This window comes from Stegostoma tigrinum, chromosome 26, assembly GCF_030684315.1.
Source record: "Stegostoma tigrinum isolate sSteTig4 chromosome 26, sSteTig4.hap1, whole genome shotgun sequence".
NCBI lineage: Eukaryota > Metazoa > Chordata > Chondrichthyes > Orectolobiformes > Stegostomatidae > Stegostoma > Stegostoma tigrinum.
This window is the reverse complement of record NC_081379.1, coordinates 24,099,510-24,117,604: the sequence shown is the minus strand read 5'-3', so window position 1 is coordinate 24,117,604 and position 18,095 is coordinate 24,099,510. Positions and strand designations below refer to the sequence as shown.

The 18,095-nt window shown below is 40.5% G+C and overlaps 2 protein-coding genes across 5 annotated transcripts in view; one reads left to right on the top strand and one right to left on the bottom strand.

Annotated features, from left to right (window-relative positions):
- The window catches only part of LOC125463902 (protein phosphatase PTC7 homolog), a 31,281-nt gene extending 22,034 nt beyond the window's left edge, over positions 1-9,247 (bottom strand). For both annotated transcript variants that reach the window (XM_048555662.2, XM_048555661.2), the window contains exon 1: positions 8,725-9,247. In XM_048555662.2, the coding sequence (XP_048411619.1) occupies positions 8,725-8,926 (202 nt within the window). In that variant the 5' untranslated portion in view covers positions 8,927-9,247. The remainder of the gene's footprint in view (positions 1-8,724) is intronic.
- Positions 1-18,095, top strand: part of tctn1 (tectonic family member 1) — a 100,183-nt gene that overhangs the window by 45,809 nt on the left and 36,279 nt on the right. For 2 of the 3 annotated variants that reach the window (XM_059655029.1, XM_059655030.1), the window contains exons 2-5: positions 301-422; positions 9,517-9,817; positions 11,529-11,649; positions 16,318-16,424. In XM_059655029.1, coding sequence (XP_059511012.1) covers positions 9,574-9,817; positions 11,529-11,649; positions 16,318-16,424 — 472 coding nt within the window. In that variant the 5' untranslated portion in view covers positions 301-422; positions 9,517-9,573. Of the gene's footprint in view, positions 1-300; positions 423-9,516; positions 9,818-11,528; positions 11,650-16,317; positions 16,425-18,095 lie in introns of those variants that run through there. The other variant, XM_059655031.1, reaches the window with a different exon arrangement.

Below are 18,095 nucleotides of genomic sequence, written 5' to 3'. Positions count from 1 at the left end.
AAGACAGAAATCAACATTAAATCATGTTCTGTTGAGAATTAATTTCAGTAACAAAGCTTAATTTTCACATTTTCACTGTGTATTTCTCTTTCCTTTGAAAACGCATATATAGGGAAATCAGGCTACATCAGGGTTTCCTCATTTATGTTGAAACTCTGTTACACAAGAATGTGGGGTTGGGCTCCCTATGACTCAATCATTTATCACAATTTTACTGTACATCAATAAGTCCAAATTCCTTACTTGATATTTGTTGACCACATTATCTGAATAGCCTCTACTTCTGATCTTCCTCCACAGGGAAACATTCACTCTACACCTGCTCTTCTGAAAATTATGAAAGGATTTAAGACTGCCAAGGTCACTTCTTAGCCTCCACTTTTCAAAAGAAAGAGACAAGTCTGTTCATCCTTTCCCAGCAGGTACCTTGTATTCCTGATACTATTCCGGTAAAATCATTTTTCACAAAACTCTCTTCAGTGCATTAATATCCTTTCTAAAAGAAAAAAAAATGCAGTTTTCCAGGTTTAGCAAATCTTTACTACTTTCCAGGTCTCACTATTTCGACAAAAAAAGGCATCTGAATAGTTTAATGAATAGGAAGGCTTAAGGTGGTTATGGGCCAATTGCTGACAAATGGGACTAGGTCAGATTGGAATGTCTGATCAGTACAGATGAGTTGGACTGAAGGGTCTGTTTCTGTATTGTATGACTATACCCATAAGACAAGATCGTGGATATGAGCAGAATTAGGCTATTTGGCCCATCAAGTCTGCTCCGTCATGCGATCATTGCTGGAAATTTCTCATCTCATTCTCCTGCCTTCTTTCCCTAACTCTTGATCCCCTTACCACTCAAGAATCTGTCTTAAACAGACAGAATGACATGGTCTCCACACCGTTCTGAGGCAATGTATTCCAGATTTTCCAGACTGAAGAAATTTGACATCTCAGTTCTAAAGGGTTGTTCCTTCACTGAGGCCATGCCCTCCGGTCCTAGTCTCTCCTTCTAGAAACCTCTCCACATTCACTATCTGGGTCTCTCAGTATTCTGAAAGTTTCAAATGAAGCAGCCATCATCCTTCTAGACTCCATTAAGTACAGAACAAGTCCTCAACTACTCCTCTTATGACAAGCCCCTTATCCCCAGAATCATTCTCGTAAACTTCCTATACATCTTTCCTTAGATAGGGGCCCAGAACACACTATACATATACAACCTTATGTAGCCCAAGCAGTACATCCCTGCTCTTGTAGTCTAGCCTCCTCAAAATGAATGTTATTACTGTATTTGTCTTCCTAACTGTCAACTAAACTTGCATGTTAAAAGGTGAAGAGAATCGTGAACTGGACATCTCAAGTCCCTCTATGCTTCAGATTTCCAAAGATTTTTCCTATTTAGAAAATAATCTATGTCTCTGTTCTTCATCTCAAATTGCATAATCTCTCACTTTCCCACACTATACTCCATCTGCATACTCTCCAATTTAATATTGTTGCCCTGCTGCAGGAAGGATTAGCAGAGTATGCAGTTCTCCAGAAGTGGCCTCATCAACACCCTGTACCAGCAACTGACAGAATCAAACTGAAATCAGAGGAATTGAGAAAAAGATGGACAAGAACAACGAAGCAAGCCCAGACAGGCGTGTCAACTATTGTGTAGGCATATAGGGAAAGAAATCTAAAGTTCAATGGTGCAGAATGAGAAAGATACGTTTTCCAATAAGCCACCAAATTCACCTTAAAAAATGGAACTAGTTTAAATATATTCACTATTCTGCACCTAACTTGTTTGCGTATTTGGATGATTTTCAGTAGCATTTTCATTGCTTGAAACTATTCAAAATACTTGATATTTAACACTGTACTAGTTTAAAGATATTGTAGTTTCCAACATTACAGCATCACAGAAGACTCAATTGTACAGCCAACTTACATGCCATTGAAGTACACAGAGTCAGAGATATGCAGCAGGGAAATAATCTTAGTCCAAATCCCTCATGCTGACCAGATATCCTAAATAAATCTCATCCCATTTACAGCATTTGGCCCATATTCCTCTAAAACCTTCCTGTCCATATACCCAGATGCTTTTTAAATGTTGTAATTGTACCAGTCTCTACCACTTCCTCTCCCAGTGACAGGCCTTCAGTCTGAAAAACAACCCTCCACTACCACCTTGTCCTCTACCTTTGAGCCGGCTCTATATCCAAAAAACTAGATTTCCTGTATTCTATGATCTAACCTTCCTAACCAGTCTACCACAAGGAACCTTATCAAACGCCTTAAGTCCACTTAGATCACATCCGCTGCTCTGACCTCAATCCTCTTTGCTGCTACTTCAAAAAAAAAACTCAATTCAGTGAGACAATTTCTTATGCACAAAGCCATGTTGATGATCCCTAATCAGTCCCTGCATTTCCAAATACGTTCAAATCCTGTCCCTCAAGATTCCCTCCAACGTGCCCACCACTGACGTCAGGCTCACCAGTCTATAGTTCCCTAGCTTTTCCTTATCATCTTTCTTAAATAGAGGCACGTATTCTTCTAAAACCGTCTTGTCCATATACCCAGATGCTTTTTAAATGTTGTAACTGTACCAGTCTCTACCACTGCCTCTGGCAGCTCATTCCATATACGCACAGCCCTCTGCGTGAAATGTTTGCTCCTTAGGTCCCTTTTCTGTCCTTCCCCTCTCACCTCAAACCTATGCTTTCTAGAGCTGAACTCCCCTATCCGGGGGGAAAAAAGACCTTACCTATTTACCTGATCCATGCCTGTCTCCAAAGTCACCCCTCAGCTTCTGACACTCCAGGGAAAATAGCCCAGTCTGTTCGGCCTCCTTATGACTCAAACCCTCCAACCCTGGCAGCATCCCTGTAAGTCTTTTCTGAACCCTTTCAAGTTTCACAACATCTTTCCTACAGCAGGGAAACCAGAACCACACAGTATTCCAAAAGTGGCCGAACCAACGTCCTGTACAGCCACGTGACCTCCCAACTCCCATACTCAGTGGGCTGACGAGCAAAGGTAAGCATACCAAACACCACCTTCATTATCCTATCTATCTGCGACTCCGCTTTCGAGGAACTGTGAACCTTTATTCTAAGTCTTTGTTCCGCAACACTCCTCAGGACCTTACTATTAAGCGTATAAGTCCTGCCTTGATTTGCCTTTCCAACATGCAGCACCTCACATTTATCCAAATTAAACTCCATCTCCCACTCCTCAGCCCATTGGCCCATTTGATCAAGATCATGTTGTACTCTGAGGTAACCTTCGTCACTGTCCACGACACCTCCAATTTTGGTGTCATCTGCAAACTACACCTCCTACATTAACATTGAAATCATTCATACAAGTAACAAAAGGCAGCGGACCAGCACCAATCCTTGTGGCACACTGCCAGTGACAGGCCTCTTGTCTGAAAAACAACCCTCCACTACCACTTTGTCCTCTACCTTTATGCCAGCTCTATATCCAAATAGCTAGTTTTCCTGTTTTCTGTGATATAACCTTCCTAACCAGTCTACCATGAGGAACCTTATCGAACACCTTAAGTCCACATGGATCACATCTGCCGCTCTGCCCTCAATCCTCTTTGCTGCTACTTCAAAAAAAAACTCAATTCAGTGAGACAATTTCTCATGCACAAAGCCATGTTGACTATCCCTAAATCAGTCCTTGCATTTCCAAATACATTCAAATTCTGTCCCTCAAGATTCCCTCCAACAACGTGCCCACCAGCGACATCAGGCTCACGAGTCTATAGTTCCCTAGCTTTTCCTTGCCATCTTTCTTAAATAGAAGCACAATGTTTGCCAACCAGAGTTTTCTAGCACCTGCGGTTATCGATGATACAAATATCTCAGCAAGGGGCCCAGCAATCACTTCCCTCATCTCTAGGGTACACCTGATCAGGTCCCAGAGATTTATACACTCTTGGGCATTTTAAGATGTTCAGCACCTCCTCTTCTTTAATATGGACATTTTTCAAGAGGTCATTATTTATTTCCCCACATTTTATCTTCCGTATACTTCTCCACAGTACACATGGATGCAAAACACTAATTTAGTCTCCCTCAGCTCCTACAGTTTCACACAATGGTGGGTCTCGTTGATCTTTAAGGGGCCCTATTCTGTCTCTAGTTACCCCTTCTGTCCTTCATGTATTTGTAGGATCCTTTTGGATTCTCTCTAACCCTATTTGCTGAAGTTATTTCATGTCCACTTTTGCCCTCCTGATCTCAAGTATATTCCTCCTGCCCTAATATGCTTCTAGGGATCCACCTGATTCTGCTGTCTATACCTGACTTATGCTTCTTTCCTCTACTTGACCAAAACATCAATTTCTCTAGTCATCCAGCATTCCCTGCACCTACCAGCCTTGCCCTTCATCCTAACAGGAATGCACTCTCTCTGGACTCTTGTTATCTCAGAAACCAGAAGAACTGCAGATGCTGTAAACCAGGAACAAAAACAGATTGCTGGAAAAGCTCAGCAGGTCTGGTAGCATCTATGAAGAGGAAATCAGAATTAAAGGTTTTGGGTCCAGTTCTGAGGAGGGGTCACTGGACTTGAAACATTAACTCTGATTTTCTCTTCACAGATGCTGCCAGACCTGAGCTTTTCCAGCAACTTCTGTATTTGGTCTCGATATCTGTTTTGAAGCCTTCCCATTTTCCAGCTGTACCTTTACCTGCAAACATCTGCTTTCAACTAACTCTTGAAAATTCTTGGCTATTATTGTCAAAATTAGCCCTACTCCAATTTAGAGCTTTAACTTTTAGATCCAGTTTATCCTTTTCCATCACTATTAAAACTAATAGAATTATAGTCACTGGCCCCAAAGTGCTGCCCCACTGGCACCTCAGTCAACTGCCCTGTCTTATATCTCAAGAGTTGATCAAGTTTTGCACCTTCTCTAGTAGGTACATCTGACAAAGGAAAATTGAGCAGGAATAATTTGCAAGCATAAAATTACACACCGGTTGAGTCCATTAAAATATTTTACTATATTGTACCAGATTAAACACCATTTGTCTGAAACAAAGAGGGTTCAGAACCAGCTTTTAAACAACAGTAACTGGAAGTTAATTCAAATAAGTTGACCAACTCAAACCAGAAAATATGGGAAGACAAAATGCCTAATGGAGGTATTCACTGAAATGAGAAGTATGTTACAGAACTATCACTCAGACCACAAAAAGCATTGTGGATAATAAGGTCATACCCAAACCAAGTATCTGGAGACAAAGCTGACAGCCGATGCAAATTATTTTAGATATTCTTTGATTGGATTTGGGTGCTGCTGGTTGAGCTAGTATCTGCTTTTGTGAAGGTGAACTGCTTTCTCAAACTGCTACAGTTCTAGTATTTTCATCCAACATTGAAGCACCCGTGATATAGTTCCAGGATAGTATATAGCTTGGAGGAAGTGATTGCTTAAATTGTCAGATAGAGTGTCAATCATATGAGCTGCTTTGACTTGGATGGTGTCAAGCTTCTTAGAGCTATATTCATTCTTGGTATGCAGGGGAGATACTTCATCACATAAAGTGACTTGTGCCATGAATATCCCAGACAGACTTTTAGAAATCAGCAGAAAAGGTAGTCACCACAGAATTCATAACTACTGACCTGGTTTTATAACCACAGTATTTATATGCCTAGACCAATACAGTTTCTGGGAAACAGCAGCTCCAAGATGTCAATATTGTGGAAGTAAAGATGAAAATTGCATTAAGCATCAAGTGGAGATTGTCTCAGACAGACCGTCCTTACTGGCACTTGTGGCCTAAATATTACTCATCACTTAGCCTGAATGCTAGTTTTTGTAGCATATGGACACACGCTGCTTCAACATCTAAGTCATTGAAAAATGTTCAGAACCACTTGCAATCAAACATTCATAACAGAGAGAAGGTCATTAATAAAGCAGTGGGGTCAGATACTGGGTTAAAGAAACTCTTGCAGTGTTTTGGTCTCAGACCATCTTTATTCAGGTTAAGTCTGAATCAAAAATGGTTGCCCCCACAATTTCCATTGTTAGTATTTTTTTGTTTTTTTTTAAAAAAAGAGTTCGTTAAAGTCTAAGCAGTCAATTGCTGCCTTGATTTCCAGGAGAATCAGCACATTGCATTCAGCTCTTTTCTCCAATATAATATGGATCACAGCTCGAACCAGGTCAGCAGCCAATTTGCCCTGACAGAAGCCGAATGTCAGTTTACTTGAACAACTGTTGCTTGATGGCACTGTTTACAACCCATCCATCATACTGTTGCTGATAGAGAGCAGAGTGAAGAGGCAGTAATTGTCTAGAGTGGATGTGTCCTGCCTTGTATGTACAGGATATACGTGAGTAATTTCTCAGAGTTAGATGTCAAGGCTGATCAGGGGCATGGCCAACTCTGGAGCTCGTCTTCAATATCCCTGCTAGCATGCTCCGAGGGTCCATTACTGTTGCAGTATACTGGTGAGAAAAGACAGAGGCAAATAGAAAAGGTGGAATCTGATATAGAATAGGATCCTGGTAGTTTTAGACGAGCTGAAATATTTGGAAAGTAGAACATAGAAGACCAGCTAGGTCAGGGTTGAAACAGTCAACTGTTGGGGGGATAAAAGCATCCACAAAATTTTCAATATGAAAATGTTGGGAGTTAGGACTCACAGCTTAAAACTGATTTTATAGCCAACAGAGAATAGTAGCTCCTGTATAACTGGAGCCTGAAATCCTTCAATAAATTACTCTGTCTAACTTTGTACATTTTCAATGCTGGAAAAAACATCTGAGGCCATCAAAATGACAGATGGAGAAGTGGCCTGTTATAGAACAGTTAAAAGGGCCAAAAGCTCAATTCCAATTCAAACAGAATCTCTGAATTAGATTGCGAACTGTCTTGGCGGTGATGAAGGAAAAGTAGAGTTCGAGGTGAGGACTTGATTTTTTAATTATTTAAATGGAAATAAATATAGATTATGCAATTCTGAACCCAAGTCACAGTTTGATAGGGACAATGTTAAAGAGTCAAATGGCAGTCAAGAAGTAAAAGGCTTGTCAGTATACAAGTGGAAGAGTAAACTCTTATGATGATTTATACAAACTTGCAATGATGGTACTGCAATAGCTCCACTGGATAGATTAGGTTGGGTTGAGGGAGAGATTGTAATTACAATGACAAACATTCATAATCTTATTTCTTTTGGAAGCCAACAGGAAGAAAACTGCAGGTAACAACTTCAAATATAGATAAACAATTTCTCTTGCCTAATCAAAGATCTTATTTCCTAGAGAAGCAGAATTCACAACTTTGTTGTAGACCACCCTGAGAGTACAAATCAACAGACTGAGACAGGGAGGCATGAATAAAATAACCTAAGGGCCTGTAAAAGCAGAAATTATTGGTGCAACTCAAATAATTTGACAAAGTATTTGGTACATTTCCTTAACTGAACACAAGCTCTTTAAAAGATCAGCGTAAATTGTCAAAACAATTCCAAACCAGACACACTGATCCCTCCATTATTCAAGATCAAAACATGAGGGAAACATTAATCTAGGCAGTAATTTTTTTTCATCGTTGTAAATATGCAGAATTAATGATGGATTAAAGGTTGCGTTTATACAGTAGCTACTATTCTGCCATCTGTAAAATCAATTTCAACCAGACAGTCCTAATTTTCAATCACACACAATTAAGTTTTCAGGATTAGTGACAACTCTGCAGATGCTGTCTCATTTTAAAATGGTGAGCTCTGTGAAAAATGCACACAACAGTACGTTTCAAGAGGGCAATGACACGTCACTTTTGAAAACAGGTTTAATATAATTTTTCCATTTTTTGTTCTTCGGATAATCGGGTATTGCTGGCTACATCAGCGTTTCTTGCTCATCCCCAATTGCCTTTGAAACACTGCGGTCCTTAGGATACACTCGCAATTCTAAAAAGACACTCGTTCTATTTGCGTAGATTTTCATTGCGCATGTATACTCTACATGTTTACCATTAACTTGATTTGTGTTTTAGTAAAATTATAATTAAAATCAGTCACTTCACTGTTTCTAATGCTTCGAAGTAAACAATCTCAAAGTTACATAAATTGCAACATGTAGTCGATTTCACATTTCCTGCGGCTTTCCAATGCGGAAGTCAGCCTCAGTCCGCCGGTCCAAACGTAGAAGCTTGTTCAAAGTCACATTATATTGTTGAAGTACAGTTGCAATATTAATATTTCGTGTTTCATTCAACCGTGGAAATTTAATTAGTTTGCAACAAAGACGAAAAGAATCTTCGATACTTTCCCCGTCATAATTTTTACGGCTCATCAAAACAAACCGACCCACGTGTACGCATAATCCGGGAAACGTTTGCTCGCATTTAGAAAGTTAAACTTTCGACTTATTTTTAACGAACGGAGGGTGGAAAGAAACTAAAAAGTTAATTTCATACGTTACCATAAAATTAAAAACATGACTTATTCAATATGCACCGACTGCGGACTAACGTCGGTGAGTTTCGGAACTAAAACAACGCTTTAACACATTATGATATTTCTCATCCAACAAAACAGCGTTTTACGCCGGTGGAATTTTGTCTTTCCATTCTTGTCGAAACTGAGCAGGGCCTTTGGTACGCCACAATAGCACGCTTGCCTCAAACTATTCGTTCGTGTTTTGTTTTAAAACATTGCTGCTTATTTACTAAAAATAAAGTCACCCACTTACCCAAAACATCAGCGCTCCTGTGCCGGGCAATGAAACACGCATCATCTCCATAACACATTCCCTTCTTTAATATCCCTTTCCTGACGTCCTTCCCAAAGCCGCAACTGGCTGTAACCAGGCTATAATCCCGAGAATCCGTCTGGGAGAGTCCTCCTAATACTGCTCTGGCCACCAGTCTTCCATAGGACAAAACAGAAAACATCCCTGCACCCCTGAGGGTCCTGAGCGGCACCTTGAAGCCCAGAAGGGCAGGGGTAGAGAGGCAGAGACTGCGGACACACTCCGCTCACTCTCGCAACGGCAACGCACACAAACACGCAGCTTCACGTTCTCGATTCGATCCTACTTTTTTGCTCTGTTCTCCAAGACATATACACTTTCGTCACTTAAAGTCTGTTCTTCAGGTGGACGCGGCCGGCTCCGTCAAACTGCAGCCCGAGAATCGCCATCTTCCTTACGCAGAACGTAACACTTTCGACTGCAGTCACACCAACTACTCATCTGAACGTTACGGCATTCCACTTCCAATTCACGGCTCTCGTGACGAACCCGCGCACGCGCGTCATTGGGATTGGCCACTGCGTCATCCAACGCTCCGAACCCCAATCCCAAAGGACGAGCGTCACCGCCGTGCCTACGTCACGAGCGTTTTAAACCACGATTGACGTCAGATGTGGTGACGTCACGCAAGCTCAAACTTCATGCTGCATCTTAAAATTATTTTTCCTCTTTTTTAATACACATAACTGACGGTGTCGCCCAGTGATTTACTTCTCATAAATTTTGCCGCAGATTGCGCCAATCAGCCGACAGGAAGCGGATACTGATGGTTATTGGTTGCCCACGGCGATGGAGCTGACCGTTGTTGTATGGATTGTTATGAGACTCTTATTAAACAGCGTTATTGAGGGCAATTTGCTTGCCGACAATAATCTGACTGAAATTGTGAGTACTTCACATCCGTTGAATTCTAACTCTGGTAATACCACGAGCTTCGTGGATCAGTGGACAGATTTAACAACAGCTTCATCGACAGTAACTCAAAGTGAGGATCTGCCGCGAGTAGGTACACTGCCAGACCTTCAAATAAACGGTAGGTTTATGTCCCTGTATGCTTGGCTCTGTTTAAACGCGATTTTCCCCCCGCCACTTAAAAACGGCAGAATAAAGCAGAAGGAACAGAACTTGTGTTCCCAAAATCAAAAATATTAACCTTGGACAAGGATTCAGTTCTATAATTAGTCCATACTTTCCATGAGTGATCGTCCCCTAGCTAATTTTTGATAATTTCCTCGGTGATTGGTAGCTGTTATTACCTGCTTTCATGGGCAGAGCAGGGAGACAGATGCTACGTCTACTTTACCTGGAATGTAGTTGTGAGGAGGGTGTTTTTCTTGTAGAATTGTGGTAGTGTTCCTACTTCTAGACCAGGAGACCAGGTTCAAGTCCCAACTGCTCCAAACCTGTGCAGTAACATATCTGGGAAAGTTGATTCAGAAGCTATCTATAAAAGTAAATGGCCCAAAAGACCCAAGTTTATGTACCACCTGGTTTAGAAATGTCATCACTTGTCAGCCAGAGCAGGAATGAAATCAGTGCTCTGGGTTTTATTCTGAACCACATGCCTATCCTTCCCAGAATCAGTGTCAGTAATTTTCATGTCAATGTAAGTTTTGAATTAATTAATCAATAGAGTCAGGGTGTTGTACAGCATGGAGACATGCCCTTCAGTTCAATTTATCCATGCCAACCTGATATTTTAAATAAATCTAGTCGCATTTGCCAGCAGTTGGCCCATATCTGTCTAAACCCTTCCTATTCATGTATCCATTCCGATGCCTTTTAAATATTGTAATTTTATCAGCATCTACCACTCCCTCTGGCAGCTCATACCATGCGCACCACTTGCTACATGAAAAAGAATTTAGAATATTTATTGTCATGTGTACTCAAGTACAGTCATACAGTGAAAGGTTTTACATTGTCACCTCAAATGGCACCGTCTGAGGCACAAGTACCTAGGCACCAATCTTAGATATGAAAAAAGGAATAAAAAAGTGGTTGCATTACTTTACAGAAATAAGATGTTGTTAAAAGGATCGTCATGTAAACAAATTAGACAGAAGTATTACATTGCAGGAGCTGACCACAGAGGCTTTCTGACCACAGAGGTCCATTAGGTCCCTTTTTAAATCTTTCCCTTCTAACCTTAAATCTATGCCCTCTAGTTTTGGACTCCCCTACCCTGGGAAAAAGACCTCGGTTATTTATCTTATCCATGCTCCTCATGATTTTATAAACCTCTATAAGGTCACTCCTCCACCTCCGACACCCAAGGGAAAATAGCCCCAGGCAATTTAACCTCTCTCTCTATAACTCAAATCTGCAAACCCTGGCAATATTTCTGATGATGGGTCTAGGCCCAAAACGTCAGCCTTCCTGCTCCTCTGATGCTGCTTGGCCAGCTGTGTTCATCCAGCTCTACACCTTGTTGTCTCTAATATCCTTGTAAATCTTTTCTGAACGCTTTCAAATTTAATATTAAGTAAATATTAAGGAAATGTTACATGATAGGGTTTGTGTCTCTCATAACGAGATCATACACTCATGATGACCTCAGGAATGTGAGTATGTATTTTGGCTGACTTTTCAATGTATTACTGAGGGAGCTCTGCGTTGTATGATATGCAATTTTTATTGATCAGTCAATATATCCATCACTAATTTCACCAGAATTGATAAATTGGAAATGTATCTCTTTTTTTTAGTTTTATGATCACTTTGGTACATTTTTGCCCTTTCAGTTCACTCCTTGTGTGTTTGCAACTTACTGGTGGAACAGTGTGATATAAATTGCTGCTGTGATCCAGACTGTAGAAAATCTGATCGAGTTACTTTTACAACCTGTGATATTAAGATTGTCACGTAAGTTAAACTGAGAAATGGATTAATTTATGCAGTGCTAAAACATTAATTGATTTGATATGATTGCGCATTTACTTCGATCCAGTAAATTCAGATTTTCTTAAATTGTAACTATAATTCTTTTTAATAGTTTGTTGATTTTTTTTTTAATAACGTTTGATTTCCGGTATATTGTTACCTGCTATAAACTGACAAAGACCACCAACCATAGTGCCTGTGTATCATTCCTTAAGTATTCACTCTCATTTTCAAATATCTATGTCTTTCCTGCTCCTCTCCATTTAATGTACCTCAGAACCTCTCCTTTTCATACCAGTAATCTTCATTTTTCTTCCTGTCACTCATAACATACATGAAAAGTCCCTCTGAGTCACTCACCGTCCTGACTTGAAAACAATTCCCCATTCTTTCAGTATTGCTGGGTCAGAATCCTGGAATTCTGTTCCTAATGTTGTTGTAGGTCTCCTATAGCACATGGACTGCAACAGTTCAAGAAGGCAGCTCACCACCACCTTCTCAAGGGTATCTAGGGAGGGGGAAATAAATGCTGGCCCAGCCAGTGACAACTACATCCCATGAGTTAATGAAAAAACTCCATTCCTACCTCAGCGTCTCTGCTGAAACCCTAATTCATGCCTTTGTTACCTCTGGATTTGAGATATTCCAATTCATTTCCAGCTGGTCTCCTATGTTCGACCTTCTGAAAACTTGAAGTCAGCAAAAACCCTACTTGTTCCCTAGTTCATACAGCATCCTGTTTGTCCATTACCTGTGATTTCTGACCTACACCGGATCTGGTTAAGAAATGTTTTCCTTAATTTTAACTTACCTTAAAATTTTCCTTGTTTTCAAATTGCTACGTGGCTTCACCAATCCCCCTTACCCCCATTCATCCATTCTTGTCTTCATGGGCCCTTGGAAGGAGCAATTTACTTAGCATTTCTGCCCAGCCTTTTCCCCATTGTCCAACAATTTTGTTTTTCAGATAATGATCCAGTTTTCTTTTGAAAGCCTCAATTTACTTTCCTTTAAGCTGATTCTGAGCTAATGTATTCCTGATCTCAATCATTTAATATAGGAAAACCTTTTTCCTTATGCCGTCATTACTTATTTTTCCAATTACCTTAAATCTATGTTCTCTGATTCTCAGTCCTTCCACCATATCTACTATCTATTGTACAGACCCCTCAATTTTGAATGGGTAACAAAGATGGAATGTAAGGTAGAAAATGTGAATTTGTCTACTTTGGCATTTGGAATCAGAGGGAAAACTCTCCTGTGGTTGTAGCCATGCCTAGCCCATAGAAAGATGGTTGTGGTTGTTGGAGGTCATTCATCTCAGCTTCAAGACTTCTCAGTAGGTATTCCTTAGGGTAGTGTCCCAGGCCCAATCATATTTAGCTGCTTGATCAATTACCTTCCATCTATCATCAAGTCCGAAATGTGGATGTTTGCTAATGATTGCGAAATGTTTGGCACCATTTGCGACTCCTGAGATGCTGACACAAATCATGTCGAAATGCGACAAGATCTGGACAACATCCAGGCTTCAGCTGGCAAGTGGCAAATATCTTTTTCCCTATTCATTTGTGGATGTGGGCGTTGCTAGCTGGCCAGCATTACTTGCCCATCCCTAGTTGCCCTTGAGAAGATGGTGATGAGCTGCCTCCTTGAACCGCTGCAGTCCTCCTGCTATGGGTTGACCCACAATGCTATCACGCCATATAAATGCAGGCAATGATCTTCTCTGATAAGACAGCCTAACCACTGCCGGTTGATATTTAATGGTGTTGTCATTACTAAGTACCCTACTGTCAACATCCTGAAGGTTACCATTGATCAGAACTGGACTGGGCCCGCCATATAAATGCAGCGGCTACAAGAGCAGGTCAGAGGCTAGGAATACTTCCGTGAGTTATATCCATATCAACAATGGATACGTGAGGAGTGTGATGCCATACTTGCCACTTTCCTGGATCAGTGCAACTCCAAACACACACAAAAAGATTGACACCATCCAGGACAAAGCAGCTGACATGATTGGCACCACGACCACAACATTCAGTCATCCACCACCAATGTTCAGTCGCAGCCACAAGATGCATTGCAGAAATTCCCCTCAGGTTCTTAGACAGCACCTTCCAAACCCACAATATTTCTAACTAAAATGACAAGGGCAGCAGATAAATGGGAACACCACCACCTTCAAGGTTCCCTTCAAGCCACAGATATATCACCATTCCTTCACTACTACTAAATCAAATTCCTAAAGTTCTCTCCATAACAACATTGTAAATTTATCTAGACCATATGGACTACAGTGGTTCAAACTTACTACCACATTCAAAGGCAATGAGGGATGGGCTATAAATGCCTGGCGCTGTCAGCAATACCCATGTCTCATGAGTGAACAAAAATGCATGGGAAAGCCAGTATTATTTAACTGGAGAGAAATTACAGAACTCTGCAAAATTGAGGGTTTTTTATTCTGAATAATGAATCCCAAAGTTTGTAAACAGGTACAGCAAGTGATTAGGAAGACAAATGAAATCTTGTCTATTTAAAGAGGAATAGGATATAAAAATAGGGTCATTTTCTTATAATTTGATGATGTGGAGTACTGTGTATGGTTTTGGATGTAAATATGTTAGAGGCAGTTCAGGTAATGTTCATTCTACTGATAACTGGAAAGTGAGATTATCTTAAAAGGAAAGGTTGAACAGGCTGTGCCTGTATGCATTCAAGTTTTGAAGACTGCGAGGTATTCTTATTGAGACATATAGAATCCTGAGGGGACATACCAGGATGAATGTCGAAAGGATAGTTTCCCTTTATGGGAAAGATGAGAACAACTAGAGTACATAGTTTAAAAGTCATGGACCTCTGATACAAAACTGATTTGAAGAAGATTTTTTTTCTTCTTTGGGTTTGATGATTGAATGTCTTTGGGACCCTGTTCCTCAGAAAATAGCGGAGGCAGGATCATTGAATATTTTTAAGGGAAGAGGTAGATAAATTCTTGACTAATAAGGGAGTCAGTGGTTAGCGGTTGGCAGGAATGTAGAGTTGATGTCACAATTTAGATCAGCTAATATGGACCAGAAGGATCAAATGGCATATGCCTGATCCTAATTATTATGATTGTATGTTGAACATAGAAACAGATTTGATTGAAATACTAACTGTTTCTTATCTTCTCAAGGAGAACAGTCCCATCTTCTCCAACTGTTACTGTAACTGAAATTTCTTTATCTCATTGTTGTGAACTGTTCCTGCATGCGCTCTATTGCCTTCACAAAAAAGAGTAAGGTAGAGGGGCAAAATTGAGGACATACACACCCTTGGCTGGAAAAGGAGAAAATGACCAAAGAGAATACTAGATGATTTTTAAAAAAGATTTTTTTTCAAATGTAACAAAAAAATCCTGTAAAACTGGATTGTCTAGGAAGATAAAAGGAAAATGTACATTTTCGGCACACAACTGAAAAAAGAAAAATCAGGGTGTGGATAGATCCGCAGGGAATACATGACAGTTTCAGTGAAATACCAAAAATATGAAATAATTAGTTTTAATCTGTCTTTATCAAGAAAACTAACATTTCAGACAACTTCAGGAGGACACCACCACCAAATACATCTTCCCCACCAAACACATCTTCCCCTCACTCCCCCATCTCAATTTTGCAGGGATTGTTCCCTCCAATACACCCCAGACCACCAACACCAACCTCCCTTCCCACAGCACCTTCCCACTTAACCACAAAAGGTGCAACACCTGCCCTTTCACGTCCTCTTTGCTCACCATCCAAGGGTGTAAGCAGTCTTTGTAGGTAAAGCAGCATTTCACTGTACCTCCTCCAATCTGGTGTATTGTATTTGCTGCACCCAGTGTAACCTACTCTACATTGAGAAGCCAAACGCAGATAGGGTGTCCACATTGCAGAACACCTCTGGTCTGTGCACAAGCATTACCCCAACCTTCCTATAAGCAGTCATTTTAACACAGCATCCTGCTCATATGCCCACGAGTTTGTCCTCGGCATGTTGCGCTTCTCCAGTGATTTACAGCTTAAACTGGAACATTTTGACTTCTGGACTTAATATTGAGTTCAACAACTTCAGATTGTGAAACCGTTCCCATTTCCTTCCCTTTATTTTAGCTTTACTTGATACATTCTCTGTCACCACGTCCTTTCTCCCCTCCCTCCACTCTACTGGGACTGTGTTCTTTCCAGTTTGGCAGTTAGACACACCATTGTTCTGCCATTCTCACATTCAGATCACTTAATCTGCACTATCAACACCCTTACTCCTCCTGCACTCCGCCCCCACCTCCCACCATTGCACAAATGCTGCCCCTTCCACGCTTCACATCAGCTCTGATGAATAGTCATCAAGACTCGAAAACTTAGCTTACTGTCTCTCCATGAATGCTGCCTGACCAGTGATTTCCAGCACTTTGTTTTCAGCCTGGATTTTTGGTGAGCTGGTCGTCTATTAATTGTTGTACTTTCTAACATGATTTTGAAGTTTTCTCACTGTTACTTTTTTTGTCAACACCTATAAATGGAATTGTTACATTTTTTTTGTTTTCCATTTGTTCCTTAGAAAATTAAAACAGAAGCTTATAATCTTTCAATGTATGAATATTTCTTGAACTCCATGCAGGGATGATCGTAAGCTTTGCAATCAAGAGGCAGCAATGTATACTTTGAATTGGAATAAATCTGTATCCTTGATCAACCCCAGCATCTTTTGCATTAAGACGAACAATTGTAAGTGAAATATAGGAGCACATATCATCTATTTTCTTTAAATGTTATATTTTATTTGCATTGTAACACTGTATTTAAATTAAAAATGAAACTATAATAATTATTAGATATGCATGTAACCACATAATATATTCTTTCTGTTTTTAATTAATATTTGAATTGCTTGTGTGGCAATAAAATATACCCAATCATGCTCTTGACTTACACAGAAGCATTGTTCATACGTCTTTAAAAAAATATCGTTTGGAGAATATGGGCTCCCTGGCTTGCCAATCCCTGGATGCCCTTGAGAAAGTGGTGGCGAACTGCATTCTTGAATTGCTGCTGACCATTTGGTGTAGAAAGACAGTGCAGTTAAGTAATGAGTTCTAGGATTCCAGCAACCATGAAGAAAGATTATTTCTGAATCAGCATGGTCAGTAGCTTGGAGGGGAAGGTGATGAACTTGCAGGTGTTCCCCTATATCTGCAGCCCTGGTCCTTCTGGATTGCAGTGGTTGTGAGTTTGAAAGGTGTCTAACAAGCCTTGGTGAATTTCTACATTGTATCTTGTTGATGCTACACTCTGCTACTGTGTGTTGGTAGTGGAAGGAATGAATGTTTGTGGATGTGATGGCATTTGAGATGGTCATTGCAATGACATTGTGTAATTAAATGTTACTTGCCAATTGTTGCATGGTTATTGTCCACGTCTTGCTGCATTTGGACATGGACTGCTTCAATATCTGAGGAGTTGTGAATGGAGCTATAACTTGTGGAACTATCTCCTCTTCTAACCCTGTGATATAGTGTAGGTCATTGATGAAGTGGCTGAAAATGGATGGGTTGAGGCCATAACCTTGAGGAATTCCTTAAAGGATGGCCTGGAGCTGAGTTGACTGATCTCCAACAAGCAGAACCACATTCTTCTTATCTAGGTGTAATTCCAACCTGTGAAGAGTTTCTTCTGATTCCTTTTGATCCTAATTTTGCTAGGGGTCCTGGATGTGACACTCACACCACAGGAAGTCACTCTCAATTCTGATCTGCAATTCAGCTATTATTCAAGATTTTTGAGAAGATTTGTAGCTCAGGTTGTTGATGTGCTTGTTGACTTGCTTTGTGAGCTGGTACGTTTGTTCGCAGACATTTCATCACCTTACTAGGTGACAGCATCAGTCCGCCTCTGGTGAAGGGGTGGTGTTCTTTCTTGGTTGCGCAACATGCTCAAACTAGCCTGACGATGGGAGACGAATGCCATCTGACTGAGTGCCACTCACAAGCAACTTTACTTCCGACATGAATGCAACAGAAAACAGGTACTGCCAAACAGTGTAAAATACAAGCTGCCACTAAACAACCCACAAGCACAGAAAACAGCTGCACAAAATGGCCACATAATGCTACAGGAAATGATTACCAATGCCTTCACAAATGTGAGCAGGAAATTGTGTGCCAAAAACTTTGTATTCAAACTTGACTAGCCAAGAATGGAGTGCAACACTAGAATGAGCCATTACCATGAAACAACAGAAAACCAAGATCAAGAAAAGACAGGCCCTACAGGAAAAAAAACTGACTAACCTTATCCATAGTAATGACAGGGCAGACATTTGGCTAAGGAACCTATCTGACCAGCCACTCACTCTCACCAAAAAAGCCAACCTGGTATGCAGACTGAACTAAAATTATA